General features: G+C 35.7%; 1 protein-coding gene across 1 annotated transcript; it reads right to left on the bottom strand.

The window, feature by feature from the left end:
- Window positions 1-271: 271 nt before the first annotated feature.
- LOC149830460 (tryptophan synthase alpha chain-like) lies at window positions 272-10,192 on the bottom strand. The gene is made up of 9 exons (XM_090016525.1): window positions 9,950-10,192; window positions 7,068-7,214; window positions 6,920-6,985; window positions 5,725-5,833; window positions 4,788-4,864; window positions 3,276-3,353; window positions 2,906-2,983; window positions 1,317-1,376; window positions 272-540 (listed from the first exon to the last, which is right to left on the bottom strand). The coding sequence occupies exons 1-9, from the start codon at window positions 10,142-10,144 to the stop codon at window positions 406-408; spliced, it is 945 nt and encodes a 314-aa protein (XP_089872651.1). The 5' UTR covers window positions 10,145-10,192; the 3' UTR covers window positions 272-405.

Here is a 10,192-nt window from a genome sequence, read left to right as displayed (position 1 = left end):
CACACAGGCCCGACTCTCAAAGGTTGTCTAATTTTTGGTTCAATGGAAAAAGTCTACAAGATCAGACCAACGAACACTATGGATGTATGGTGGATATCTTTGTGGGGCAGGGCGATCACGGGAAGCACACAGGCTGATATTGGGAATGCCTTTTAGTGATATGGGGTGCTTCCCTACATCTTTTCAAGACTTATATGGCATGATAATGTTTACTCAAGAGGGAGATGGAAGATCCATAACGAAAGCAAAAATTATAACGTACACAATCACATGTATAATTGAAACATCTTAAGGCATTTGACACTAATCTTCCTGTCCAATGTTCCTGATCATACATTTATGAAAACATTTTAAGACTCATGAATAACCTTATCTTTTGGGTAGGGCATTCAAAATTGTATTCGACTAGGGAAGGGCGGCCTTTAAAGACTTGGTGAAGGTCTCAAGATTCTTCAGTCCTTCCTCAGGAGACTTTGCTTCAGCTAACACCTTCACCATAGCACTTCCCACAATAACGCCATCGGCACCCCATGCTGATATCTGCAACAAAATAAACATACAGATGATTGATAATCTCTCTAAGGCTTTTAGAAGTTCACCAAGTTCATTTGCCCTATCATCACTGAGGCCTTTCAGTGATAGATACATGGAGTGTAAGATACACAAATCCCTAGAAAGTTTCACCTGGATCAATAGATCTGTTCCAAGGTAATGCAAATTGGCAAGTACACTGTCATGTTTATGGATGCAAAAATGCCCATGTATCTTATCAATTGTTACATGAAAAAATTCACATGCATGTGGGCACATATTGTATCTGCATACATTGCAAGAGCATTTTAGTTCATTTGTACAGAAATTTTCCAATTTAAACACATCTTTACCAAAAATTACATAAGAGTACAGTACTTGTAATTGTTTGTACCTAAACCTTTGCGTAAAATGGCATATAAACCTTACAATTGAATTCCCCCCCACCCCCCGACGTAGCTGCCTTCATCTAGCCATGTCTTCTTTACTCAAATAGCTTTTAAGTTTCATCAGGCAATCCTCTGTATAATGAAAACTGCTATTTTGCATATGAGGCAGAACTGTCTTTTATTAAATAGTCCACCGTTTTTTTACAAATTTTAGGCACTAAATTGTCTTTTTGGAATTTAGATTGTGCTTTTTTGAATTTCACATAAAAGGTAGAGATCTAAATGGTAAATTCACAATGGATACAAGAGTACGCAGCATCTTTTTGAACTATGCAATCAAATACATACATACATACATACATAGAGGGAGAGAGTTTAATATAATAGGATACGAACCTGAGATACATGCTCTGGTTTTGAGACACCAAAACCAACAGCCACAGCTTTACCTGTTTCCTGCAAATGAGTAGAAAAGAAGTTGCTCAAATTTCATTACTTCACGATGGAAACTAGATGTCAAGTGCGTTGGATTTTGTTGAGATGTAACAGGATGGACGTGCAGAGATTACCTTTTATCCATCCTGGGATGAAGAATTAAAAAGCACACAGTTTCAATATCCACATCAGTAAGCAACAAAGAGATCCAACATGAACACAAAAATCTTACATTCTTACATGAGAATACTATTTCAAATAAACAAACAAAAAATATGTTGGTTTGGACTGAGAGCCTTCAATAGTTTACTTTTAGATTCAACTATAAGCCATACCATGTAAGCCAATGGTACCAACGGGGGCTCCGCTTGCCTGGTAGGAGCAGCTATAGTGCAAGTCACATTGTGTTGGGACGTTGCAGGTTCAAAACTCAATGGTAAAATTGTATAACTGGTAGGAGTCTGCCTAACCCCAGCTTGCCTTTGAAAAAAAAAATTAAGCCAATGGCAGAATCTAGTTGACATTGATCTTTCTGGTGCTTCAGCTTCAATAGATTCTGCTCTAAGAGCCTCTGACACCAAGACCTCAGATATTATAAAAAACTGATTTTACAAGGAAAAATCAACCATCCTCTCCAGGCACTTACATCCTCCTCATGAGTAGAGGTGGGCAATGGGCTGAATGCACCCTGATCTATGAGTTCAAATGACGTTGATACTGGCTTCCATCAGTATATTTATTGTTCGTTTAAATTCATGCAAAACAAGTTATGAAGTGTAAGATGCACAATCATTATCCTGGACATTTCAACAATTAGCCACACAGTTCAACTAACTCGTTATCCAGCATTGACAGCAAGGGCACACTTCAAGCAAACGTTAAACTATTAAAGAAATAACACTAAAATGGTTGCTAAACTTTTAAGATAAATTGATAATAAATACTAGATTCATATAGTAATGCACTAAAGTGATAAAGTCCAGTAGATTTCTATGATATGAATGAGGACACCCAGAAAAAATTGGTAAAGAATGGAAAGTCCAGAAAAAGATTTTTAGTAGCATCCACAATATCAGAACCAGTACGAAATGAAGCAGCTTCATGACGAGAAAAACTGCTTGCAATACCATTATTACAACATTTGTTACCATGGGAACCAGCATTAATCTCAGCTATTTCTTGGGAGGTTCTAAAAAAAAGTAGTTTTTCTCAGGAAAATCTTGGGAAAATTCTTGGCATGCAAACAAGCCGAAATGAACATAGAGAAGCAGAAATATTCTTAAATTTAAAGCAAATAATGAAAAGACATTTAAATTACAAAACAAGAAAAAAAAATGTTAAATAGTGATACATTGCAATCTGTTCAATATGCTGATATATTTAAAATATCATGATATTTTCCTTTTTTTCTCTTTGAAAAGCATTTTAAAACACAAGAATTTCTAAATATCACTGATATTGGCGACCATGTTTACAACCAACTATTTCTGAAAGCATTAGCAGAACAATTGAAGCAGAGCTTTCCAATAACAAGAGAAAAAATAAAATACCTCTTTTATGTCATGCAGAAGAGTTTGAACAGACAAGCTTACAGAAGTGCGAGCACCAGTGACACCTGTTGAACTCACCTGCATGATTAAACCCAAAGTCACAGACACAAATACATGCACACTCATACACCCAAAACACACACAATAAATTTGAAGAGCAATGTGGCGTAATAGCAGTTCATTAGAAAGAATCAAGAGGTTAAAAATGAGATAAGATTCACAAATAAAGGAAAAATATGTATACATTAAGTAGACAAAAAATGAAATATTCTGCAAATCAGAGCACAAGATAGAAGAAAGTTAAAATCTAGTGAAGAATCCATTCCAAAGGGGAAAAGTTTTTGATATATGGCTTCAAAAGAGAACTTACAAGGTATATGAACCCCTGTGAAGCATCAGCAATGGCTTTCATTCGATGCTTTGGTGTAGTAGGTGTCGTCAATAGCACCTGGATGACACAGTTAAGCTAGAACTAGTTGCAATTCTTCATTAACAAAGTATGTCTACGACCAATCTTGGTCCATGCCATGCATTATTCAATTTTAGTCAGTGAAACTAGTGAAACTGATTAAATGAAGAATGAGTACACAATATACTAAAGTGGTTCATTGCATATAGTTTTAGACTATGACACAATGGCACAACATTTGGCTACAAGGGTTATGCTTATCTAGTAGGGGCAACTTGTAAGCATCACCAAGTTAGATAGAACGTCATGAGCTTGAAACCCGAGAGGTGTCCCTTGGCACAAGATCAAAGCAGGGTGTACTCCCCAGCATCCGCTCTGAGGTGACCTTGAGCAATTATACCCCCGCATCCACTATGAGGTATATTTAAGTTATGTGCGCATGTATATTCATTTTACAACTTGGTGCACTTTTAGCATCCAATGGGTTCTCATCAACCCCTTGCTCATCAAGAGTGATCTTGTGTGCATACATGTTTTTCATGCCTTACCGCACACCATCATCACATGCCACACAATATACATATTTGTGCACCCAAGGCACCACACTGGTTCCTTTGAACAAAATTTAGCTCCATTTAAGAAGTGCACCTAAAAGAACACATACAAAAACAACAAAAAACAAGGAAAATTTTTTACAAAGTAAAAAAAGATAAAACATATATACTACCACACAGAACATCACAAACTGGGAGAAGTTTCATGCTATACATGGACTTGCCTGATGCCATACATGAATTTGTCTTTAGACATGCCTGATATCCATTAAAGATTCATTATCACAACTTTTTGAGACCCACATGATTCTTATAACAAATGCTCAGGACCCCAACTTTTAACAATGTTCATAGACCTTATTTTAGCTAGGACCGCATTTTTAGTCTTTAATCATTTGTATGGTGCTTTTAAAATGACCAAATAGACTGACTAGCAGCAACATTTTAGTCATTCATTCATTTGTGTGTAGCTTTTTTTTCAATATTGAAGTTGGGGTTAGGAAGATCCCTACCAGTTAAAGAACAATGAACAAGCTATATACCCATGGGTATCGAAGTTGTGGCTTCCCAGCACCTGGTGATGTTCACAAGCCCCTCCGACCAGATTAGCAGAGTCCTCATGGGTATTTCTATGTTGCTTTTAAAATGACCAAACAGACCAACTAGCCTTTTGCTAAGCATTTTATTCTCTAAAACAGGAATAGGTTTTCACTCTTCATAATCAGGACCATTCCTATTTTTGAACTAGTTTACTACAAATGCAGTCAACTCTATCAATCCGAATAAGAATTGTGCCTAACTTTTTGTAGTTTCGAATCATCTAATATCTATCCCTCATTCAACCATGCGCAAATTCACCAATAAGAAATACAAAAGAAGAGGATCAAAGCAAATATTTTTTTATGGATAAAATACTTACTAATTCAATATTATTTTTAGTGGCTTCTTTTCTCAAAATTTCAGTCTCTTCTAAAGGAACATCTGGCACAACTAAGCCTGCAAAGTAACCAAATTTAAGTAGATCAGATCATGTATAAGTTATCAGTAATTTAATATCGATCATCATATTTGCCATTAATGAAAAGAAAGATAATGCTTTGACATTATAACCGACATCCCAAAGCATAATCACGTAATAAATAAACTCTAATATTTGCCATTAATGAAAAGAAAGATAATGCTTGAGCATTATAACTGAAATACTAGGAATTTAAGAACTTCAATCACTTTTATAAGAAATATAATAGCAGCAGCAGCCTATGGTCACCAATCTTGACTCATGTTTATTATCCTATCCTTAGAAACAGATTCGGCAAACCAAGGAGTGATCCACTTGATCACTGCATCAGAGGGCCACCTTTTGTAGATGGACATCGGAACCTAAAGTAACATATTCTGTATTATAGTAACAGAAAATAACGAAACATAAATGCAAAAGGTAAACCAAACCAGGCTAGGCTCTATTTTGATGTTTACATGAATTTGCAATAGTTCCTAAGAAAAATAAATACAAATTCATAATTGCACTCACTTGATCATGAAGTATAACTTATATCAAAGTTATCATGTGAACAAACCAATCGATGAACTTCTTTGGACAATGTTGCAACCAATAAGACATTAATGTAGTGCCACAAACACACAACCAAGTAGGCAAAATGAGGAAGCAACACAAGATGCAAAATGGGCTATGAATTTCTGATCCCAAAAACTACTATTTAATTAAGCACCTGAATCAAAATCTGACTTATTTCCAACTCATTTAGCATAATAATAGCTTCAAACAAGTGGAAGAAGGTTGTAGTACATCATCATTAAAAAAAGAAACAAGTATTCTTAAGTTAAGCTCATATTACCATGGACACCAACGTCTTCTATGATATGCATAAATTTCTCAACTCCACGTCTCAGAATAGGGTTGTAATAAGTAAATAAAGCAATAGGACAAGATATTTGAGGGATGACCTGCTCAGAAATTTTCATCAAGACAGATTAGCATCAGTTCCACACCATTCTGATGAAGTTTATCTCAAAACATGGAAGACAGAATAATGATAGAATAAAATGAAACCATAAGTCTTCAATATGAGAATTTGATGCAGTAGTATAGATAAAACGTCAAGAGATGATTTTTTTGAAAAGAAAACCTACAGATGATTAACTATATGAGAATAAAAAGTGGCACCCGGTTTTCAAACACACAACATTTTGAATATCATGATAGTTTAAGAGAGATCAACATTGTGGTCCCAATAGTACTCGAACCTATTGGATTACAAGGTGATTTGCTGAAGTTATTACTGTAATCTATGTAGAAGAAAGTGCTAGGTGATGCTGAAGTTTGGCCTAGGCAACGTATCTAGCTACCCTAAGCAAGAACACAAGAATAAAACAAAATTGTGAAAACCCACAAATCACAGACCTATAAGTTTATACTTTGTTATATATCATACATACAAGATATCACATGTTTAGAGTTTATATGATCTTCCAATCGTGTTCCACCTACATCAAGAAAGCGATATTTCAAGCAAAAATAGAAAAGTGAACAGATGCATATTAGGCTCAAAACAATGTTTTGCATACAAATTAAGCACCACCAGATCCCACTATGAGGACACTAAGCAGCTGACAATCAAGAATGAGACATACAGAGATGTATAAATTTGAGAAATCAAATTAATCTATATTTTCTTTTATTTATATAAATGACATGGCAACTCAGAAACAACCCTGCAAAAGCATCAAGGAACATTACAAGCCAATAAATCGATATGAAAGGCAACATTAAACAAGCACTTTGGCAAGCAAAATAGCCTGACTACAATCTACTCTTGAATGTCTATAACTCATGTTTCAGCAGGAACGTTAAAGTACAGCTATTCACACTTCATACAATGTTGCAGGAGGGCAAACATATAATGCAACTCATGTTCTCAAGAATAGGCAGACAAACAAAAGATCCTAGTCTGAACAAATTCTTGCATTGCATTTAGCTATTCAAGATGTAGATAAATCAAGTATGTGTTCATGATATTTTGAAGAAGATACCTCTCTTAGCATGGAAATAATTGCATCAAAATTTGCACCTTTAGCCAGAGCCTGCGTAGCAGCTGCCTGAGAAAATGTTTAACACCAAGGAATTTCACTAAAGAAACTAAAATAAGAATAAATGACAAAAACTGAAGCAATAGCAAACCTGGATAACTGGTCCATCTGCCAAAGGGTCGGAGAATGGTACACCCAATTCAATTATGTCAGAACCACAAGAATCAAGAACTTTCAGTGCCTCTGCTGTTGTTGAAAGATCAGGGTTGCCTGCAGTAATGTAAGGTATAAAGGCTACCTGCACATGGTGGGATATAAATTAAAAAGGCCCATGCACTGCAACCGACCTTAAAATTTTCAACCACTGTCACCACTATTGCCAATATTTTGAAAATATCATGATATTATCGGCAAATACAGGTTAGCCGATAATATCAGCAAAATATCGCGATACTTTCAAAATATCACCAGGAACAAAAACATCGAGATATTAAAGCAATATTTTTGAAAAAAAAAATTATTTTATATATTTTAAGCCCATTTTTTGTATTTTAAAAGATTTTCAAAGTTATTTCCTTATATTTTTCAAAGAATACCTATTATTTTCTTATATTTCTTATTATTTTTCGTATTTATTGCATTTTTAAAACTCAGAAAATACCTTGAACGATATAAGTGACTATGGTTTCAACATAAAACACATGATACAAATATGGATTTAACATCCATGAGATATCATCCAGCACTGTTTCACAAGTGAATATAAATTAGCATCAACTAACAAGATAGTTTTCTCAAGAAAGTCCCCAAGGTAATGGAATTCAAACAGAAGAAAAGAATAAGAGAATGAGGAACAATGATCTAAGAAGTAAGAAACGGCAAAGATGCTACCATATTCCTTCTACAAACACAAACTCAGTAACTGAACTATCGTCTCCAAAGACATAAAGTAAGAAAAAGAAAAATGCAGCAGAATAGAGCAAAAAGCCAACTTAAATAATTCTCCAATCAAATATAAGAATTACAAACAAAAGAAGTGTCAACATATGCATGGTAAGGGGAACCTATTTTAAAAAGCCAAGACATGAACTTTTTCTCATTCTGAAGAAAATCACAACTTCATTAGAGAAAAAAGAACTACAAAGATAAGAGGACAGGTGATGAGCTCATTCCCATAAGAAAGAGACAAGGAGAAAAGTGTGATAAAATACTGTCCATCCCAAGACAAGAAATGCCAGTTGTAATTTCATCTGGTGAAGCCAACTGTGTACAATCCCTAACTTACATTTGACTATGTGAAAGCATGGTATGAAAGATTTGTATACTTCCTAACCTAACATAGTGACCACCAACTAGACTTGAACAACCATTGACAAAACTTCCACAGTTCCACCATCTTTTTCCTTCCTTGATCCATGTCCCTGGTGCTGTTTCCGCTTTCCACAGTGCTCTCCAACCAAAACTCTCGATTTGGAATTCACAACCGTCACACTTATTCAGAAGTATGCAATGTGCATTATATACTTGCACCAGACTGCTTATCATTCACTCACATCTCTCACATACTCCTTCACATGGATGGCATTTGCACAGAAGTGTAGAAGACACAGAGAAAAGAAATTGTCCATGATACCTAATACAATATGAGTCTGCATGCTTTTTTACAGTATATGGTCTTGAAACACGAGAGTGTTTGACTCAGCCTTGTTTCCAAAAACATTGCAAAACGTGTGGTAACTCACTATGTGGTTACCTGCCAAGCAGTCCCTTAAAGGTTATTTGTTAGAAGCCTGTTGCAAGAGTTGGAGGCTTTATTATGTACCGTTACAATCCTACCAGAAAATATTTGCAGCACAGGGATATCTCAAGCATTCATGAATCCTAATACACTACTTTCAACCAGATGCACCTAAAATTTCAGAGATCTCCTCAGAACTACTCACTTGTTATGATCAGTTTGACACAGGCAGCATTGTGATCACTACACAATTTCTACCAGTTTCACTGTAGTTGATGGTAAATTATTCAAGAAAATAACACTGAGCATGTCCTGTTATAAAGTCGGTGTCTGTCTTAAACCCACGCAGTATTGTTTCTGCCAACTGTTAATGGTGCTACCAGCATTGATGCAAACAGTTGCAACTTATATTTCTTGGTTATACTGCTTTCCTCGTAGCAACAAGAGTATACTTTTGATCCATGCGATCCCCAAAACGCCTTGCATAGATTTTCATCCAATAAACAAAGAAACTACTAGGAATACTAACACCACATGTTCGTCAAGCTAGAAATCACATGCACAATGTTCTATATCAATAAATCACTGAAACATCAAATATACACAATCAATTTACAAACGGATGAAAGCTTCCACAAAGAAACAACTAGGAATACCAACAACACATGTTCATCAAGCTAGAAAATCACATGCACAATGTGCTACATCCAAGGGTGGAACCAAAAAAATTATAATGGAGGGGCCGGCTACACACACACATATATGGCCCAAAACTTCAAATATGCACAATCAATTTACAAACGGATGAAAGTTTCCACAAATCAGATGAATAAAAAAGAAAACTTGATAGTTAAAAGCCAAACAAATTAAGAAATCAACTCCTGGGATCCCAGCACAAAAACAAAAGAAACAGGGGAAAGCCCTCTCAGAGTGAAACTAAAGAAAAACTGCAATCGAAACAAAGATTTACTGATAGATCTAAAAAGGAAAAAAACATCAACATGGTTTAACCAAACATACATGAACTAAAGAAAAACCAAAATGAAAAAACACGGCTAAATCGAGAAATAGATGAACTAAAGAAAAATAAATCGGGAATAACATGAACAGGGGTAAGCTAAAACTCCAGAAGCTACAGAAAAGCAAATGCAAACCATGCAATGGGAGCCTAAGAAATAGAGAAATCAACATCCCCACAAGGAAAAGCAAATAGACAGGTGAAACAATTAAGAAGTGAACTAAAGGGGGGGGGGGAAACAAGGGAAACCATGAATGAGAAAATAAAAAGAACCCACCTTGCCCTGTTTCCTCAATCTACTGAAGGTCTCTGAGATGCTCAAAGCAGAAGCAGGAGAGGCCTTCAAGGAAGCCATAGTTGGGGAGGAGAGAGAAAATGCTATGAACCTCTTGGTGGATGTAGAGAGAGAAGGGTTGAGCCTAACATGCTTGGAGGGCAGAAAGGTGTTGGTGGTCTTCACTACAAGCGCCATACCATAGCCTTCTCTCTCTCTCTCTCTCTCTCTCTCTCGTATAGAAAG

This window comes from Nuphar pumila, chromosome 8 (assembly GCF_984573655.1).
Source record: "Nuphar pumila chromosome 8, dmNupPumi1.hap1.1, whole genome shotgun sequence".
Classification (NCBI taxonomy): Eukaryota; Viridiplantae; Streptophyta; class Magnoliopsida; order Nymphaeales; family Nymphaeaceae; genus Nuphar; species Nuphar pumila.
This window is presented reverse-complemented; position numbering and strand designations above follow the sequence as displayed.

Coding starts and splice junctions, on each gene's coding strand:
- LOC149830460 (XM_090016525.1), bottom strand. CDS start 10,144: ATGGCGCTTGTAGTGAAGACCACCAACACCTTTCTGCCCTCCAAGCAT. Junction 2,984..3,275: donor CACAGGGGTTCATATACCTT/GTAAGTTCTCTT, acceptor TTAATCATGCAG/GTGAGTTCAACAGGTGTCAC. Junction 1,377..2,905: donor TTCTGCATGACATAAAAGAG/GTATTTTATTTT, acceptor ACTCATTTGCAG/GAAACAGGTAAAGCTGTGGC.